Source organism: Vulpes lagopus, chromosome 19 (assembly GCF_018345385.1).
Source record: "Vulpes lagopus strain Blue_001 chromosome 19, ASM1834538v1, whole genome shotgun sequence".
In the NCBI taxonomy this organism is placed as follows: domain Eukaryota; kingdom Metazoa; phylum Chordata; class Mammalia; order Carnivora; family Canidae; genus Vulpes; species Vulpes lagopus.
Window position 1 is genome coordinate 38,044,626 of NC_054842.1, and position 20,533 is coordinate 38,065,158.

The 20,533-nt window shown below is 42.9% G+C and overlaps 1 protein-coding gene across 20 annotated transcripts in view; it reads left to right on the plus strand.

Annotated features, from left to right (window-relative positions):
- Positions 1-14,572, plus strand: part of ZBTB38 (zinc finger and BTB domain containing 38) — a 130,407-nt gene extending 115,835 nt beyond the window's left edge. For 18 of the 20 annotated variants that reach the window (XM_041733718.1, XM_041733720.1, XM_041733717.1 and 15 more), the window contains one exon: positions 8,170-14,572. In XM_041733718.1, the coding sequence (XP_041589652.1) occupies positions 8,170-11,751 (3,582 nt within the window). In that variant the 3' untranslated portion in view covers positions 11,752-14,572. Of the gene's footprint in view, positions 1-2,485; positions 3,043-8,169 lie in introns of those variants that run through there. The other 2 variants (XR_005984553.1, XR_005984554.1) reach the window with 1 other exon arrangement.
- Positions 14,573-20,533: the final 5,961 nt, after the last annotated feature.

Sequence of the window (20,533 nt, forward strand, 5' to 3'; positions counted from 1 at the left end):
TACCCGGTTGACTGTACCACCCGAGCAGCCCTATTTTTTTTTTTTTAAAGCTAGTTCATTCTACAAGCTGGTGAAGAAAAGGTAATTTAATCATCAAAAGTATCTTATTTAAGATACATCTTTGTTGGGACACCTGGGTGGCTCAGTGGTTGAGCATCTGCCTTTGGCAAGGGCGTGATCCTGGGATCGAGTCCCACATCAGGCTCCTCGCAGGGAGCCTGCTTCTCCCTCTGCCTGTGTCTCTGCCTCTCTGTCTCTCATGAATAAATAAATAAGATCTTTAAATTTTAAAAAAAGATATATCTTTGCATTATACATATGTGTATTTATTAAAGAAGGTTGGAATATGGCAGGAGACAAAAGCAGCAGAAGATCCTAAATATGTGAATTAACTAGAATTTCCCAATGGCATTTATATAAAGTATAAATACAAAGTGTTTATTGAGACACCTGAGTGGTTCAGTGGTTGAGTATCTGCCTTTGGCTCAGGTCATGATCCCTGGAGTCCTGGGATGGAGTCCTGCATTGGACTCCCTGCAGGGAGCCTGCTTCTCCTTCTGCCTATGTCTCTGCCTCTGTGTGTCTCTCATGAATAAATAAACAAAATCTTTAAAACAAAAAAACAAAAGTACGTTTATCCTATATTTATAAAATTCTTAAAAGCATTTTACATACTTTTAAGTACATTTTATGTAAATATACACGTATGTACTTACAACTATAATATAGAATTTTATATTTATATAGAGGTTTTTATTTTGTTTTCATATATATATGCTTATATACAAATGTACACTTATATATATGTGTATAAGTATAAATAGAGGATGATTCGCCCTTATTTCCCCAGGACTGAACCAATATATACCGGTGTCTCTGGTATAGTTGTTAGTTTTACCCCTTTTCTCTCTCAAGTGTCTTATTTTAGATGCTGAATTATATGTTTGCCCTATATTTATATATACCTATATATTTATAAATAAGTGTATGACTACATAAACATTTTTACATAGTATATATTTATATATTTATAAAGTCACACATTTATTTGTACATACGTTTGAATAGATTGCATATGTATATTTAGAAGGTATATGTTAAAGGCTATTATAGCTTAAATACAAACTCGGGGAAATAGTAACATAAGTCACATGACTACTGTTAGTTATCTTTTTTTTTTTTTTTTAAGATTTATTTATTTATTTATTCAGAGAGAATGAGAGAGAGGCAGAGACACAGGCAGAGGGAGAAGCAGGCTCCATGCAGGAGTCCTGACGTGGGGGGTCCCCAGGGGTCCCCAAGATCACACCCCGGGCTGCAGGCAGCGCTAAACCGCTGCGCCACCGGGGCTACCCTACTGTTATCTAATGACAAATTATTTAAAAGAAATGTAGGCCCACCAGAGTTTTTGCCTCTACGTTTTTATTAGCCTTTTTCATGCTTATCTATTCCATCTTGGTTAATACTACTGAGAATAGTGAGTTTATTGTGTGAAACTTGCTTTTTAGGAAACATTTTAGAAAGTTACATGTAAATTAAAAGTCATCTTCCCTTCTATTTATTTTTCTGAGGTCTTTTGTGGGCTTTCCATCGGCAGGAACTCCTAAGGCTTCAATATTAAGTTACTCTCTGTAAAGAAATATAGTAGAGGAGATCACTTCAACTTTTTAAAGTCAAGAATACTATTTTTGCTGAGGATGACTGCCCCCCCCCCAAAAAAAACCATAAAAGCTCATTTATTAAGTCTTAATTTTAATCATGGGGATATATTTAAAGTAAGTATATCTGATTAGATTTGTGAGTCTAATGTTATTTCACATAATTTACTTATCAGTCTCAACAAAGGAAAGCAGCTAAAGGGGCCAGGCTGGTCATGTTACAGAGAGAGCCACTTGGTGGGAAGTGGCTGGGCTAGCAGTTTGTGCGTACAGGTGACTACGATGAGGGGACACAGCTACTAGGCGCCCTGTCCTTCTTGCCAGGCAGGCAACAACTACTGTTGCCCCCTCTTCATATTGTTCAAGAAAAGGTGTATGATTTATATGTTAAATCTTACTCTTTTCAACATCAGCCCAGTTTTTCAAAAACACAGTTCCAAAGACCAGGTTGGTCAGACGAAACCTGCAGGAACCAGACTTGCCTGTGGTCCTCTGGTCTACAGACTTCAGACTCATTTCGTTATTGCCCTTTGGACATGTAGAATGTGGCTTTTAGCTGCAGCAGCTTCTGAGATGGTCAGGTGACTATGGTTGGGAGGTAGGTCAGGTGGAAGGCACTGGTAAGCTCGAAAGGGTGGTGCCAGAGTCTTAAAGACATTCAGGTACATCTTCAGCAGCTTTCATTGCTTTTCCAGTTTGCATTTGCAGATTTGGTTTTTTTGTTTTAAACTCTTACATTGACTCCTGGATTATAGTAAACTTGAGGCCATGAAACTCTGTGCCTGTCTCTGAGTGAAATTCTCTTTCCCCTTTGTTTATATCTGCAGAGCTAAATTCTACCCTCAAGATGCAGTAAATGGCGCTTCCTCCTGCAAGGCTTTGTCGAGCTTCTCCCTATGCCTTCCCTCTCCCCCATTCCCATGATGCTCCCCAGAACTCCCACCGTCTTCTCCATCTTCTTCGGGCCTGCCTGCCTGTGTGATCCTGCACATTCATTGTGTCTTTGTCATTCAGTGTTTCATAAACACATCTTATTTCCCTTGCTACACCACAAACCTTTGAAGGCATGGGTTTATTGTTAGCATGGAGTTTTATTGTCAGCCCCCCAGGCCTGGTTTTAGCTAGTTGATAAAAAAATACTTGGGGTGCCTGGGCAGCTTGGCTGGTCGGTTAAGTGTCTGACTTCTGATCTCAGCTCAGGTCTTGCTGTCAGGGTCAGTAATTTAAGCCCTGTGTTGGGCTCCACACCCAAAAACCAAAAGCAACTTGAAGAGCCTCTGAAACAAGGTGGGAAAGAGGCTCGTCAATGTTTACATGTTGTGTCTTTTGAATTTGGTATGTGAATATATTCTTTGTTCACTAAATAAATATAAAAATGCATACAGATTCCAGGATCTTGCCTCAGCTATTCTGCACCAGAATTTCTGTGGGAGCAGGGAAGGGGGATATCTACAAATCTGTACTATTTTAAAGCTTCCCAGGTGATTTTGATGCATAGCCAGGTTTGGGAAACTACTGTCCCAATGCATATAGTAGATATTCAGTAAGCATCCATTTAAAGGAAGAATGAACTCTTGTCTACTTATAACATTTAGCCTGATCCCTGTACTTAACAGTTATTCCATAAATATTGGTAGAGGGAATGAAAATCTATTTTAAGTTCAGATACCACCCCCATCCCACTTTCTTAGGTGGAATGGGGCTGTCTATATGCCCCCACTTCTCAGTCCATTTGGGTGGATGGGCAACTTCTCTGCTGGACCACAGATGGACCACAGATGGCCAAACTACTGGTCTTTTACAGCCAGCTTGCCCCTCCCTCTGATCCTTTCAACACACTGCAGCCTGAGTGATTGGGTGTTTGTTTGTTTGTTTTCAACTGAAATCTGGTTATGACTTTCAGTGGTTCCCTCTTACCTGCAATATAAAATTTACTGTTAGGAGTACTTTAGGGCCTTTATGATCTGGTCTGACCCTTCCTTTCTTCGCCCAGGTCATTCAGTAGAAAGAGTGTTGAGGCCTGCCATGTGCCTGGCACTGCTGAGGACACTAGGGACACAGCAGTGTGTACACCCTCTCCTACCATCACACAGACCCACTTATCAGTCCCTGAGTGCAGTACACCCACCTTTTTTAACATTTTTTGTTTGTTTTGCCCATGGTGCTCCTTCTGCTTAGAATGCCTTTCCCAAGGATGCCTGGGTGGCATTGAGCATCTGCCTTTGGCTCAGGGCATGATCCTGGAGTCCTGGGATCGAGTCCCACATCAGGCTCCCTGCATGGAGCTTGCTTCTCCCTCTGCCTATGTCTCTCCCTCTCTCTCTGTGTCTCTCATGAATAAATAAATAAAATCTTAAAAAAAAAAAAAGAATGCCTTTCCCATATCCATGTTTTACTTATTGATTGATCAGGGCCTCTATAAATAATAAGTTGGCATTTCATCCTTTAACACTTTGTACATAACTTTTTTAACATAAGGCCTTTCATCATGGATTCCAATTATTAGTCGACAGTTCTCTTTCTTCCCCTACACTCTAAGCCCCTTGAGGACAAACAGGTGCCTCACATTCTTCAGTATCTTCTGCTCTGAGCCCTGTGACCATGTTAGGCATTAACATATGCATTGGGTAAAAATGACACAAGAATGAAGTTCTTATTTATGTGCCAAGAAGGCAAATCGAAGTGCTGTATAGTAACTATGATTTTAAAAGTATTTGTGTGGCAGAAATCATAGTTACTATGATTTTAAAAGTATTTCTGCCACACAATGGCAGATAGTCCCCCTTTTGAACAAGTCATACTTGGATATTCTGAAATTAGGAGGTTGTGTTAATGATATATATAATGATACTTTCTATTATATGTGTTATTCTAACTGTATGATTAAGATATTCTTAAATGTTAACCGCCTTTTACTAACCACCTTAACTGAACAATCTAAGAATCATAAAATCCTATAGAAGTAAATGGGGCTTATCATTTAATACCTTGGGAGTATTAGCTTGATGTGAAATACCGTATTCCCCAGGTGGAAGTGGGGCCTACTGGGAGTTTCAGAGTGCTGTGGGGTGTTTGGAAGAAGCAATAGTTTTGAGGTGGAAGGACAAAATAAATGTCAGCATGGAACTAAACCAAGATGGAAACCAGCTTTTAAAACCATGGTATGTGCTTTACCAAAACTGAGACTACCCAGTCAGGCTGGATAAAGAAATAATGTATGGGCTTCAGAAAAGCCAAAAAGGATGAGAATAAATTAAGTCGGGAGAGAAAGTAGATTCTGTAGAGGCCCACAGCAGAGACCCCAAGGGAGGCAAAAGAATCATCAGCAAAATATGTTGTTGATCTATAACCAATGAAGGACAGATTCCCACTGTCTGTTCAGAGGTGGTCCCCTCTCCTCAGGGCCATACAAGAAGCCATGGATTCTGGTTCATTTAATTCCATTTTTATTCATAGACATAATCCCTTACACTTCTAGAAAAGATTCATGGACAGTTAAAATTAAAGGCAGAGTAAACAAGAGTAGAAAAACTAACATTAAATAAAGGAAATGAGACAATAGTTACACCAGAAATCCAGGCTAACAATGTAGCCATTGTTATAACAGGTGACGATGACAGTTAGTTCTAAGCTTCCTTGTCTTGGGAATAGAAGAATTTGTTAGTAGTGATGTACTTTTTCCTATGGCTAGATGAGATCAAAGAATCAATCAAATGGATCCTAAAGTACAAAGGACACTAAATAACATAATGGGGACAACTTATAATAGCTTTTAAAAAGGGTAAAAAGAAATTCATTTTGAGGCCATCTGGTCTCTCCATAACTGAATGAATGCCATGAGTTAAATGTGGTACTCCAATGCTAGGAAGAACTTGCCACTGGAAGCTAAAGAGATCTCTTCAAGCTCTGCTGCTTTCTGGACATCACTTGATAAAAGATAGAGAAGCTGGATGATAGTTGCTTAGTATGGCCTTTAGACCAGAGGGTTTTTGTTTTTTGTTTTTTTTTTTTTAACTACAGGAATGATCTGTATAGTGAATTTGTGAGTTGCCATTAGCATTTTTTAAATGAAAGAAAATGGAACAGAACAGAATACATTGCATGTAGTAAGGTTAAGTTTTCATTTTTGTGTCTTGGATCCCTATGTACCATGTATTTCTTATGTAATATTCTATCCCTCACTATAATATTAGTTGGTAGGCCCATCCATATTGTTTCAGTGGCAACATTCTTTTTTTTTTTTTCTTTATTTATTTATGATAGTCACAGAGAGAGAGAGAGAGAGAGGCAGAGACACAGGCAGAGGGAGAAGCAGGCTCCATACACCGGGAGCCCGATGTGGGATTCGATCCCAGGTCTCCAGGATCGCGCCCTGGGCCAAAGGCAGGCGCCAAACTGCTGCGCCACCCAGGGATCCCGGCAACATTCTTTTTTATGTGTAATATTCCTGTGTGTGTGTGTGTGTAACATACCTATTTTATCCATTCATCTATCAGTGGATATGTGGGCTGCTTCCATACCTTGGCTATTGTAAATAATGCTGCCATAAACATAGGGGTGCATATATCTTTTCAAAAGAGTGTTTTCTTTGGGTTAATACCCAATAGTGGAATTACTGGTGCTGGGACAACTGGACAGCTGCATGCAAAAGAATGAAACCAGACCACTTTCTTACACCAGATACAAAAAATATGCTCAAGGGCCTGGGTGACTAAGTGATTGAGCTCCTGCCTTTGGCTCAGGTCATGATCCCCTGGGCCCTGGGATAGAGTCCCACATCAGGTTCACTGCAGGGAGCCTGCTTCTCCCTCTGCCTGTGTCTCTGCCTCTCTTTCTGTATCTCTCATGAATAAATAAAATCTTTAAAATAAATATATAAATAAACAAATCGATCAAACTTAAACTGGATTAAAGATCTAAATGTGAGACCTGAAACCATAAAAATCCTAGAAGAGATCATAGGCAGTAATTTCTTTGACCTCAGCAATAGAAGCATTTTTCTAGATTTGTCTCCTCAGGCAAGGGAAATAAAAGCAAAAATCAAGTATTGAGACTACATGAAACTAAAAAGATTTTTGCACAACAATGGAAACCATCAACAAAATGATAACCTACCAAATGGAAGAAGATACTTGGAAATGATAGTTTGGTGAGGAGTTAATATCCAAAACATATAAAGAATTTGTACAACTCAACATCCCAGAGCCACAAATAACCCAATTAACAAATGGGCAGAGGACCTGAATAGACATTTTTCCAAAGAAAGCATACAGATAGCCAACAGACATATGAAAAGATGCTCAGCATCTCTCATCAACAGGGAAATGCAAGTGAAAACCACAATGAGATACCACCTCACACCTGCTAGAATTACTAAAATCAAAAAGAGATGACAAGTGTTGATAAAGGGTTGGAGAAAAGGGAACCCTTGTGCACTGTTGGTGGGAGTGTAAATTGGTGACAGCTACAACGAAAAACAGTATGGAGATTCCTCGAGAAATTAGAAATAGAACTATTATGTGATCCAGCAATCTCACTTGTGGGTATGTATCCGAAGGCATTGAATCGGGATCTTGTAGAGATGTCTGCAAATCAAAACCAGAAGGAGATCACACTAGACTTAGATACATACTTTGCTGGTTTTGTGTGCTGTTTCTATTTGTGTGACCTCAGTACCTCAGAGTTCTTTTCTGAAATCTTAATGCACTTTGGTTATACTGAAAGGGAAATCAGAGAATGAGGTAAGAGAGATAAGGGCCAGTAGCGCAGGGAGGCAGAGCACCCCTGGTGGTCAGACTTGATTATGCAGAATGAGGCTTTCCATGGGGAGACCTTTCAGAGCCGCGAAGTAGGAATGGTTTCTCCAGTTCTTGCTTCTTCTCTGAGCAGCAGTACCTTTCTATACAGGTTCTGCTTGCTTAGGGAAAGATTTTTTTAAAAAATCATCTTCCTGATTTATAAATGATATTTGGATCAGATCATCAGGATCATCTGTGAAACAGGAGGTCGTGGCAGGACCACAGCATTGCTCATCTCTAGGAGTTCATGCAGCAGCCTTGATTGACGATGAGACCCTTAAGGTTTGTGGAGAAAACCCTCCTCCTCCCAAATTTGGACATGTATATATAGCTACGGCCTTGGAGAAAGAGTTCTGGGAGGACTTCCAACTATAACAACTATTAGCGATGGTATGAGAAACAGGCTGGGGCGAGATCAAGATTTAGCTTCTAATGTTGACTCCAAGTCTTACAAGTAACAGCAGAGTGAGATAAAAACCTGTATTTTCATACCAAAAAAAAAGTGTTTCAAAAGCACTGAAAATTGTCTAGAAGTAAAGAAGCTACTTGTTGGGGTGCCTGGTAGGCTCACTCAGTAGAGCATGCAACTCTTGATCTCAGGGACATGGGTTCAAGCCCCATGTTGGGCATAGAGCTTACTTTAAAAAAAAAAAGAAAGAAAAAAGAAATTACTTGTAGAAGGGTTTCTGATCGTATCTCTCCTCTTATTTCAGATGACAGTCATGTCCCTTTCCAGGGACCTCAAGGACGACTTGCACAGTGACACAGTGCTCTCCATCTTAAATGAGCAGCGCATTCGGGGCATTTTATGTGATGTCACCATTATTGTGGAAGACACCAAATTTAAAGCCCACAGCAATGTCCTAGCTGCTTCAAGCCTTTATTTCAAAAATATCTTTTGGAGCCATACAATCTGTATCTCCAGCCATGTCCTGGAACTGGATGATCTCAAAGCTGAAGTGTTTACAGAAATTCTTAATTATATCTACAGCTCCACAGTTGTCGTCAAGAGACAGGAAACAGTCACCGATCTTGCAGCTGCAGGAAAGAAGCTGGGAATATCCTTCTTGGAGGATCTTACTGATCGCAACTTCTCAAATTCCCCTGGTCCCTATGTATTTTGCATTACTGAAAAAGGAGTGGTTAAAGAAGAAAAAAATGAAAAAAGGCATGAAGAACCTGCGATCACCAATGGGCCAAGGATCACAAATGCATTTTCCATCATTGAAACAGAAAATAGTAATAACATGTTTTCTCCACTGGACTTGAGGGCGAGCTTTAAAAAGGTCTCCGACTCCATGAGAAGCACTAGCCTTTGCCTGGAGAGGACTGACGTGTGCCACGAGGCGGAGCCCGTCCGCACCCTAGCTGAGCACTCGTACGCCGTTTCTTCCGTGGCCGAGGCCTACAGAAATCCGCCTGTACGTGAGCATGACAGCAGTTCCCCTGCTAAGACAGGTAAAGAAAATGGTGAAGCTCTTGCAGGAAAGCCGAAAACATGCCGGAAGCCAAAGACAGTCTCCATACCCCAGGATTCTGAGTCAGCTGCAGAAAACACACCACCCCCTCCAGTAGCCAGCTTAGAGGTTAATCAAGAAAGAAGTCCACAGCCAGCTGCAATTCTTCCTCCTTCCAAATCTAACAACGAAGGAGATGGCCGTTTTTCCAAGGAAGATGAAAATAAGTCCTCTGACATGCCTGGGCCACCGGCTGTGGAGGTCCCACCTCTCGTTTACAATTGCAGCTGTTGTTCCAAATCCTTTGACAGTAGCACTTTGCTCAGTGCCCACATGCAGCTTCACAAGCCGACCCAGGAGCCGTTAGTGTGCAAATACTGCAACAAGCAGTTCAGCACTTTGAACAGACTGGATCGGCATGAGCAGATTTGTATGAGGTCAAGCCACATGCCGGTTCCTGGGGGAAATCAACGCTTTCTAGAAAACTATCCTACCATTGGACAGAATGGAAGTTCATTCACAGGTCCAGAACCCCTATTATCTGAAAATAGGATTGGTGAATTTTCCGGTCCTGGAAGTACCTTGCCAGAAACGGACCACATGGTTAAATTTGTTAACGGGCAAATGCTCTACAGTTGTGTTGTATGCAAACGTAGTTATGTGACTTTATCCAGCCTCCGAAGACATGCAAACGTTCACTCCTGGAGAAGAACATATCCTTGTCATTACTGCAACAAAGTATTTGCATTGGCGGAGTACAGGACAAGACATGAAATTTGGCACACGGGAGAAAGGCGCTATCAGTGCATTTTCTGCCTTGAAACTTTCATGACCTACTATATTCTCAAAAACCATCAGAAGTCTTTCCATGCCATAGATCACAGACTTTCCATCAGTAAAAAAACAGCAAATGGAGGCCTGAAGCCTAGTGTCTATCCATATAAACTTTACAGGCTACTGCCTATGAAATGCAAGAGGGCTCCTTATAAAAGCTACCGAAACTCTTCCTATGAAAATGCCCGGGAAAACAGTCAGATGAACGAGTCTGCACCTGGTCCCTATGTGATTCAGAACACACACAGCTCCGAGTTACCGACCTTGAGTTTCCAAGACCGCATCAACACCTTGACCCATGGTTCGGCTGTCCCCTTGGAAACATCTGTACGTCAGGAGGTCCCGGCTTCTGCCAACGCACAGAGCACAGAGGGGACCAAATGGGGGGAGGAGGCACTGAAAGTTGATCTGGACAATAACTTTTATTCCACGGAGGTGTCCGTTTCTTCCACTGAAAACGCGGTGAGCTCCAACCTCCCGGTAGGGGACGGGCCTGTTTCATCTCTGAGTAACGGCAGTGAGAACGCGGCCTCCGTGATCAGCTACAGCGGCTCGGCTCCGTCGGTCATCGTGCACAGTAGCCAGTTCTCATCAGTGATCATGCACAGCAACGCCGTTGCTGCCATGAGCAGCAGCAGCCACAGAGCCCCCACGGACCCGGCTGCCAGTCAGGCCCTGAAGGATGACCGCAGACTCGAGCCCGATAAAGCTGGCAGAGCTGTCAGCCGACCCAAAAGCGTTAAGGAGAAAAAGAAAACCGTGCCGTGTAACAAGGCAGAAGTAGCCGAGGAGCCAAAGTACAGTGCTGATCCCGGAGGGTCGTTGAGCAAAACCACAAGCATGAAAGAAACCAGTAAAATTGAGACCTACATTGCAAAGCCCGCTCTGCCTGGAACCTCCACGAATAGCAACGTCGCGCCCCTCTGCCAAATAACCGTGAAAATCGGCAACGAAGCCATCGTGAAAAGGCATATCCTGGGATCTAAGCTGTTCTACAAAAGAGGAAGAAGACCCAAGTATCAGATGGAGGAGGAGGCTTTGCCCCAAGAGAGCGACCCAGAAACCAACAGAGACAGCCCGCTTGGGCTCTGCCAGTCCGAGTGTGTGGAAATGAATGAGATGTTCGATGATGCCAGTGACCAGGATTCCACAGACAAGCCGTGGCGTCCTTACTACAACTACAAACCCAAAAAGAAGTCCAGACAGCTGAGAAAAATGAGGAAAGTCAACTGGAAGAAGGAACACGAAAACAGGAGCCCAAGCACTCAGTGCAGATACCCGGCAGAACCGGACCGTGCCGTGGCCAAGGCCCCGCAGGAGAAGGCCTTTGAGGAAGAAGAAAACAAGGAGATGCCCAAGTTGCAGTGTGAACTCTGTGATGGGGACAAAGCCTCGGGGGCTGGCAGCCAAGGAAGGCCCCACCGGCACCTCACCGCCAGGCCTTACGCCTGCGAGCTCTGCGCCAAGCAGTTCCAGAGCCCTTCCACCCTCAAGATGCACATGAGGTGCCACACCGGGGAGAAGCCCTACCCGTGCAAGACCTGCGGGCGGCGCTTTTCGGTGCAGGGCAACTTGCAGAAACACGAACGCATCCACCTGGGTGTGAAGGAGTTCATCTGTCAGTACTGCAACAAGGCGTTCACCTTGAACGAGACCCTCAAAATCCACGAGAGGATCCACACCGGCGAAAAGCGTTACCACTGTCAGTTCTGCTTTCAGAGTTTTTTGTACCTTTCCACAAAAAGGAATCATGAGCAGAGGCACATTTGGGAGCATGATGGGAAGGGCTACGCCTGCTTCCAGTGCCCCAAAATTTGCAAAACAGCCGCTGCCCTTGGAATGCACCAGAAGAAACACTTGTTCAAAAGTCCAAGTCAGCGGGAGAAAGTAGAAGGTGACATGTGCCAGGAAAACTCAAACCCCCTGGAGAACGCACATGTCAATGACTCGGAAGACAGTGACCAAAAGGATAACATACAAACCATTGTTGAAAATGTCCTTTGAGTGGCGATACATAGAAAAATCTTCAAAAATATAAGTTGGCCGGTTTGTTGTTTTGGTTTTGTTTTTTTGTTTTTGTTTTTGTTTTTGTTTTTTTAGTTAGCTGTTTTCTCCTGTTGTTGTTTTTAAGTTAGTTTTGTTCACACAGCAGTGATGAAGGAGTGAAATGTAAAAGAAAATCTCTTTTGTGAAAATTCCAGAAAAAGGATCCTAGTATCTACTTTGGGTTTTAGCATTAACTTCATGCAAAGTGCACAAAAATGAAATAGCTGAATCCTCCAGTATCCCAAGTATCTTGTGGAAGTTTATGAAGTTCTTAGCTGTGGTATTTCTGCCAGTGGAAAAAAAAAAAAGAGTCGAACGTTAGCCTAATTTAAAACTTTCTAGTAAGTGCTGATAGGAACTGGCTGCTGAGCTGTCTTTAGTCAACTGGAGAAAACGAGGGTCAGATATCATGAAAACATCATCTTCGTAAATATGTTAGAGGGTAAATGAGCTCTGATGGTCATTTTTCCCATCCAGCTTCTGCACTATTAAAGATTGTTTAAATTAGTGGATATATATGAAATATTTAATATTATAGCTGAAAATATGTGTGAAATTGAGTAACCTAAGTAGGACATTCATTATCTAGAACTACTTTTTCTGCAACACAAACCTTGTAAAATACATATATAAACCACTATGACTTTTAACTGTCCACGTCCCCTGTAGAGAATTATAATTGATGAGCAATAGATCTGCAAATAGTGAGGACTGATGGAAAAATCAGTAGAAAGCATCTTGAATCTGGTTTAAGAGCATGTTGTGTGCTTTTAGATGGAATGCTGTTCCCTTGAAGTTATGGCTGAGCTATACTAGAACTGGTGTACTCCAGTCACAGAAAACATAGGTCATGCCTTATCTATGGGGGAGAGCCCTCCCAGAACTTTCCTGTGATGACCTGTGCTATATATTACTTTGCAGTGGCCTCACCTCAGATAACAAAGAAGGGTCAAATTCTTCTGAAACTCCCTGCAGTCTTCCATCCATCACAAGGCCATGGATGTGGAGGTCTGTTTTGGACAGACTTAGTCAGCCTCAAGGGTTTAAGTAAAACCTGACAACTCCCAATTCCACTGAAGGAGTGTCTAGGAAATTTAGTGCAAGCATGCGTATGGTGGTGAATTCCCAGCCACTTGAAAGTGACAGCCTAATCCCTGTAATCATTAGCCTTCTTGGAGATTATGCAGCCCACAAGTGTACACTAGTATAAGCCAAAATGACATCAGAAAGATACCTCCCACCTCAGCCATTAATAACTTGAGTGGGCAAGAGAGGAAGTAGTGACCTTCCTTGCCTCCAGTGGTAGCTTTGTTTTTGGGGGGTGGGGTGGGGAGATGGAATGTGGAGCGATAAGATTCCATCACTTATAGGACCCAGATACATCTCCCCAAAGCCAGACACCTCGTCTTCATGTTTGCAGACATCTAGCTCCCTTGCTAAAAACCCACTTAAGTTTTTTCATGTTTTTTTTACTCTGACCCACACCATCAAGCATTGGCCTCAAAGTCCAATTGCCCAGTAGGACATTCCATCACGTGGACTAGGTTCTGGGAAACTGGAACTCATCATTCTTACGTTTAAACTGCCAGGATAGGAGGGAGAGAGAAAACATTCCTACCCTTTGATCAGCAGTGTGAGCAGAATCTGGAACCTGGTTTAAGGGTGACCTACAGCCACTCCTGTTCATGGGATTTGATAGATGGAAGCCCAAGGTTACCCAAGGTTGCAAGGTCACCATTATGAAGAAGTAGTTCAAAGGACTCCAGTTCCTCTCTCCAAGTATTGTGATATCTCCATGAAGAAGACTTCATGTGGATTTGGGTGGGCAAGAAGGCATTTAAACACCCAGAGAAGGACATGATCAAAGCTGACCTTTTTATACAGTAGTATTTTGCTGTTAAGTAACCCCAGTACTGCATCTGCATCTAGCTTTGGTTCATCTACTTTCACTTACATACAGTATTATATAATCGAGGAAAATGGGAAAACGCAAGCAAATCCAACCTTACTTTATACGTTGTATATATGTATACCTGCCCTGCTCACCTGGGTTCTTGTTAAAAAAAAAAAAGAGATAGTCACAAAGGGCTTATGAAAATCCTTTCTGAATTGATAATTACAATATCGAATAGGCAATTCTGTGATCTACCAATCTGTCTTCTTTCAATTAGGATCGTTAATCAGAGAGAATTACTGTGTATTTCAGTCATTTTGATTTGAGGTAACTCTATAAAACGATCACCCGTAGTGACGTCTCCCAGCCCTCACGTGGAAATTTTTTAAGTGGACTTGTATGCTGATGATTCTAGACCAAAGTAAATATGGCAGAATATTTATACATGAAAAAATAATTTTGCAGATATTTTCTATAATTGTATTATCCGTTTAAAATGTTGATAGCTTGTGTTAGTTTCAGGGAGGGGTGTATATTTTGATAAAAAAAATACTTGACTTTGTAACTCTGTATATTCTATACAATTTATAGCAGAGCCGTTTTAAGACAGCCTCATCACCTTTTTCTGTTCATTGTGAAGACTTTACCATGAGTGACGTTGAAGTTTGCGTTGAGTACTTAACGACCAACTAGAACCACAGTAGGTGTGCGCAGTGAACATACTGTATGCCGTACAAGGTACATTGTAATTTGCCGTTCTAGCATCTGTATTTCGGTTAGAAGATATTATTAAATGCAGATGTTAAGGGTTGGAAAAGCCTAATTTTATTTTTAGAAATAACGAATACAAATTTGGTTTTGCTTGATTAAAATAGCTTATTCCTATGTTAAGTCTCTTACATGTTTCACTGTTAATTCCCATGTGCAGCCAAGCAGCAGTCTCCTCTTTGTGGGTCACAGCCTTATTCCACAGGTTCTATTTGCTTCATATATTTCCAATTCCTGACTTGGTTACCTTCCGTGATACCTACTTACATGCTTAGGACTCAAACAAAATACACATTTAAAAAGAAACAAAGCAGAAAGAGAGGTGGGTAAGTCTCCTTGTCATGTAGTGCTTAGGATAGGCCTGACCTTGTCGTGACGAACCAGAGAGCCCTGGAAGTGGCATCATTCTTCCCGTGGGCCGTCTCATTTAGGTCTTTCCTGACGCCCCTGCAAGTCGACCTCATCATCCACACTTGATAGTGACTTTGAGAAGATCCCACAGCCAGAGTCAGGATTCTCACCCAGGGCTTCCTGACTTCAAAGCCCATGTTTTTGTTTCTTCTCAACACCTTAGAGGGGCGCCTGGGTGGCTCAGTGGTTGAGCATCTGTCTTGGGCCCAGGGAGTGATCCTGGAGTCCCAGGATCAAGTCCCACATCGGGCTCCCTGCATGGAGCCTGCTTCTCCCTCTGCCTGTGTCTCTGCCTCTCTGTGTGTCCCTCATGAATAAATAAAATCTTTAAAACAAAACAAAACATCTTAGAGAAAAATGCTTAATGTAAACCAAGCAGAGAGTGAGGAAAAGAGGCACGAGGTGAGGAATGAATGCCACTCGAGGAGGACAGCCGTTGCAGTGATGGCTTTCAGGAGGCTGTATTGGTCTCAGCTCTCCCTGACACACCACTCCTTTTTTTTACTGACACTGCAACATTTTGGGCATTGGCTCCTCTTAAGGTGTTGGGATATTGCCCTATAAAACCTTTTTTTAAAACCTGTACACTCTTTAAATAAAAAATTTGGAGTAAAATCATCATTTAATGCTACTATAAATGAGTAATTTTTCACATAAAAAAATGTGTTCCATCATCACAGACTATAGTCCTAACCTTAATTTATTATCTTCAAATGCATGCAATTAGTCACAGTAGGTAACGTGAAAGGGAGTGCCAGTGGCTCAGCACAATCCATCACTGACACAGGGAAAATACCTCAGATTTCCAGTCCTACCCATGGCTGGCCAGTAGCATCAGTTTTTGTATTTGAAGGATAATCCAAATCAAACCCAAACCAGAAATTTGGTAACTGCTGTCTGTTGAAACTAACTTCATTTCACTAGCAAAACAGATTAAACATTGAAGGAATTTGTAACAATTGAGAAAGTAACTGGATTAAAAGCACCAAAACGAATCATGCAAGGCAATCCTATTTGTACATACTGTATTAATTACTTTGGGTCCTTTTATTCCTGTTGCTCACCGCCCTCTTTTCTCGTAACCTATCCATTGATTTGCTTCCATGCCCTGTGTCTCCATCAGATGCTCTTTGCAGAGGCAGTTTCCTCCATACTTGAGAACTCTTCACCTTCCTCTTCCCCAAATCCTGATGGGCTATGGACTCCCTTCTGGAGAGAGGAACCCCACCTTCCCTCTCCAGAATGCACCCCTAGATGATGAGTCTTCAAGTGAGGTGGTGAGTGAACAGGCAAGTTGGCTTCCTGTGCAATTTTTAAAAGGAAACTCCAAATTTAGACAACTAATGAAAGAACTGAATATAAAAATTATGATTACACTTTTAAATATTTCTTAAATTACTATTTCATTCTTTTTTTTTTCTTTTTTTTTTTTTTTTTTTTTACTATTTCATTCTTGACATGTAAGATCTCAGTTGTATTTATTTAGAATCTTTTGCTGAAGGGCGCCTGACTGGCTAGGTCAATTAAACATCTGCCTTTGGCTCAGGTTATGATCCCAGGTCCTGGGATCAAGCCCCACATTGCTTTGGGGCTCACCACTCAGTGGGGAGTCTTCTTCTCCCTCTGCCTCTGCTTCTCTCTCCTCATTCTCTCTCTCTCTCTCTCTCTCTCTCTCTCAAATAAATAAAAACCTTTTTTTCCCAAAAAAAAGTTTTGCTGAAAATCAAGAGCACTTTTTTTCCCAATAATTTTAAAAGTTATGACTTCTATGTAATAATAGGGGTAAGGATATTATTCCTATTATACAAAACTGCTGTACAGAGACCTAAAAGACATAACAATGCTTATTTATGTAGAATTTTAATTCATTCAAAATATGTTTGATTTTGAGTCTCAGGAGATGTGGCCAGGGCATAAGACATAAGAGGTAGCCTGCACCTTTGGGGAGCTGGATCCGAGGAAGGAGACTGATGAGGCAAGGGATGATTACAAAACTCTGGGCTCCTAGGAGCAGATTGGATTGTGTCAGGTTATGAGAGGGATGGCACAGAGTGAGGGCTGAGGGAGCCTGGGCTTCCCGGTGGAGCAGGCCTGGGTAGGGGTGGCTAAAACAGAGGAGCACGGGTGAGGGCAGATTGCTCCGCAAACCTGGGGTTTGGGTGGTGAGCCAGGAGAGGCACACAGAGGACACATCAGCAGGACCTCATGGGCCTTGCCAGAGAATCTGTACTTCTGACGCTGACAGAGGATGGGGGAGCAGAGGAGCAGCTGAGTGCTAGGACAGAAAGTCAGAGACAGGTCCGAGAAGGTCCAAGCAACGTGAGAGGCCACGGGAAGGCTTCTACAGACAGGAAATGATCTAATGTGTTTAAAGGCTGACTCTCACTGCAATGCAGCAAAGAGACTGCAGGTCAGTGAAGAGGCTCTTTTTGTTTCCCCCCTTGCGATATATTTTTGAAGAAATTATGTTGTTTATCCTGAAGAGTTTCCACAGCCTGGTAATTAGCAAGACCGCTTCCTAAGTTAGGTTATGTTCATCCATCAGGAGGCATCTACTGTCTCACTGACATATTGGATGTACTTTGAAGGTAGATCTGAAAGGATTTGCGAGTGGTTTCGGTCCCGGGAGGTAAGAAAAACAGAGGAGTCAGAGATGACTCCCAAGTTCTGGGTCTGAGCCATTGGAAGGATGGAGTCACCAGCAGAAGACTAGATATGTGGACCAGAAGTTTGGAAGAGGGGACTAACTTCAGGTCTGAAGCCGAAAGTCATGTTTCATTACTTCAAAACATATTTGAGCTAGGTGCTGGGAATACAAGAGTGGGCAAAACACATTGTCCCTGGTGCTTAGGACCTAGCGGGGAACACAAAGAGCTAAGCAATTTACAATTGCAATAAGTGCTGTGAAGAAGGGGGGCTATGAGGACATGTAGTGGCACGGGGATGGGGGTCCTAAGCTAGTCTGAAAGTTCAAGGGAAGTCAGCCTTGAGGAAGTACCTTTTGAATGAGATCTAAACAAGGAGTAAGAGGGGCACCTGGGTGGCTCAGTGATTGAGCATCTGCCTTTGGCTCAGGTCATGATCCCGGGGTGCCCCGGATTGAGTCCTGCATTGGGCTCCCTGCGGGAAGCCTGCTTCTCCCTCTGTCTGTGTCTCTGCTTCTCTTCTCTCATGAATAAATAAATAAAAATTTTAAAATAAACATAGGACGCCTGGGTGGCTCAGCGGTTAAGCGTCTGCCTTTGGTTCGGGGCGTGTCCTGGAGTCCCGGGATTGAGTCCCACATCGGGCTCCCTGCAGGAAGCCTGCTTCTCCCTCGCCTGTGTCCCTGCCTCTCTCATGAATAAATAAATACAATCTTTAAAAAAAAAAAATAAACAAGGGGTAAGAGTTGAAAGAGGAGCAAGTTTCCAGGCAGCGGGAACAGCATGTACAAAAGTTTGCTTCTAGAAGGAACACTGTGCATTGGAAGCCAGTAGTGGTCAGAGTACAGGAGAGATGGCTCTTAGATGACACCAGAGGCCAAATGCCAGACCCTTCAGGGTCCCCAAGTCATGCTGCAGATTGAGATCTTCTACTAAGAGCAACAGAGAACCACTGAATTGTTGGGACAAGAAGTATTTTAATCAGTTTTGTAGTGTGAAAAGTCACTGTGGCTGAAATGTAGAGAATGATGTGGAGGACAGTAGTGGTCAGGAACGGAGCGGGTAGGAAGCCACTGCAGTGGTCCAGGCTGGAGACAGCAGTGGCTTGGACCATGTATTGGCCGGCAAGAGGAGAGGAGAGGGGAGAGGAGGAGGGCTATTTGGAAGATAAAATCAGCAGCCCCTGATGCTGGATGGATATGGGGAAGTGAGGGCCAGGGAGGAGCCAAGGATGCAGCTTTTGGTTTTGGAATTGTTGAAACGATGGGAATGAAAGATGTCTCCTGTGAAGCTTGTATAGCAAAAGGGGACCATCGTCACAGGTTGAGATGAGCACTGGGCATTATTCTATATATTGGCAAATCGAATTTAAACAAATTTTTAAAAAATCCTGGAGAACAACATGATGTCACTGAACATGGAGTTGGGAAGAGAGACCTCCAGCTGGCTCACGAGAGGTGACACGGACCTACTCTAGTGGCTCAGCTGGTGGATCTTGGCAAGAGTAATTTCGGCGGTGGTGCATGTGGCTTCTTGTTTCAAGAAGCTTAGCTGGGAAGTGGGCGCCCGGGCAGCTCAGTCAGTTAAGCATCTGACTTCTGCTTGGGTCATGACCTCGGGGTCCTGGGATGGAGCCCCGTGTGGAGCCTCCACTCTTTGGGGAGTCTGCCCCTTCCCCTGCTTGTGCTGTCTATCTCTCAGAAGCAAACAAGCAAACTTAGCTCTGAAGGAGAGAAGAAAGAGAAAGGTGAGTGAGTGGAACCTAAGGTTTGGAGACCAGGATTGCGCCGCGTGGGGTAGAGCAGAGGGTGAGGAGGCAAGGCAGGTGAGGGTCTTGGCCTGAGGCGTGGTCATTGTCAAGAGCTATAAAGGCCGGGTTCAACCTACGGGACTAGAGACCTCAATGTCTGGTGGACGCACACAGATGGAGGGGGCCTTCGAAGCTCTTGTGCTACTACTTTTCTGTTTGGCCCTTCCCCTCGCCCTGTTGCGGTGGCGGTGACGATTGTCTTCCTCACCTGAAAGCTGTGGACACAGAGTATGAGGAAGCTAAGGGGCTCGGAGACAGGTCAGTTTTCAGGATGCGGTTTTCACCACCACCGACTCCACGTTGACAAGGGGATGTTTTGGAAGGAAGACTGGGACAATGACAACTGCTGGGCTTTCCTCAAAATGAGTATTTATTAGCTTGAGACTCCAATACCTCAGAATGCCCTAAGTCATTCTTTTCTTCTTTTTTTTTTTTTTCTTTCTGTCAGTGTGCTCTTATGTGGCAGTTAGTATAGGTCGACCTCATTTTATGGCACTTCACTTTATTTTGCTTTGCAGATACTGCTTTTTTTTTTTTGGTAATATTTCAAACTTTTTCATTATTATATTTGTGATAATCTGTGATCAGTGATTATAACTCACTGAAAGCTCAGATGAGGGTTAGCATGTTGTTAGCAATGATGTACTTTTTAATGAAGGTATGTGCATTGGTTTTTTAGACGTAATGCCATTGCACACTTAATAGGCTACTGTCTAATGTAAGCATACTTTCATGTGCACTAAAAAACTCAAAAATTCATTTGACTTGTTTCATTGTGCTATTCACTATATTGTGGTGGTCTGGAACCCAGCCCACCACATCTCCAAGGTGTGCCTGTATTACCAGGCATGGTTCTAAGCATCTAGTGAATATTAATTCATTTAATCCTCGTATCAGTGCTGTGAGATAGTCATTTATATTATCATCTCCATCAACATTCAACATGGTTATCTTTTGCTGTACAGTGCCGCAAAATTTAGCAGCTTAAAACAGCCAGGTGCCAGTATTATTATTTCACATGGTTTTGTGGTTTGAGTGGGATCAGTTGAGCGGGCCTCTCATGCAGCTGTAGTCAGATGATCGCCGTGTGGTGTCATCTAAAGCCCTAACCACACTGGGCATCCAATCTAAGCCCAGCTTAGATTCAAGGGTGGAGGGATGGACCATACTCCTCAGTGGGGCAGTAGCAGGCACATACAGGGAGGAAAGGGA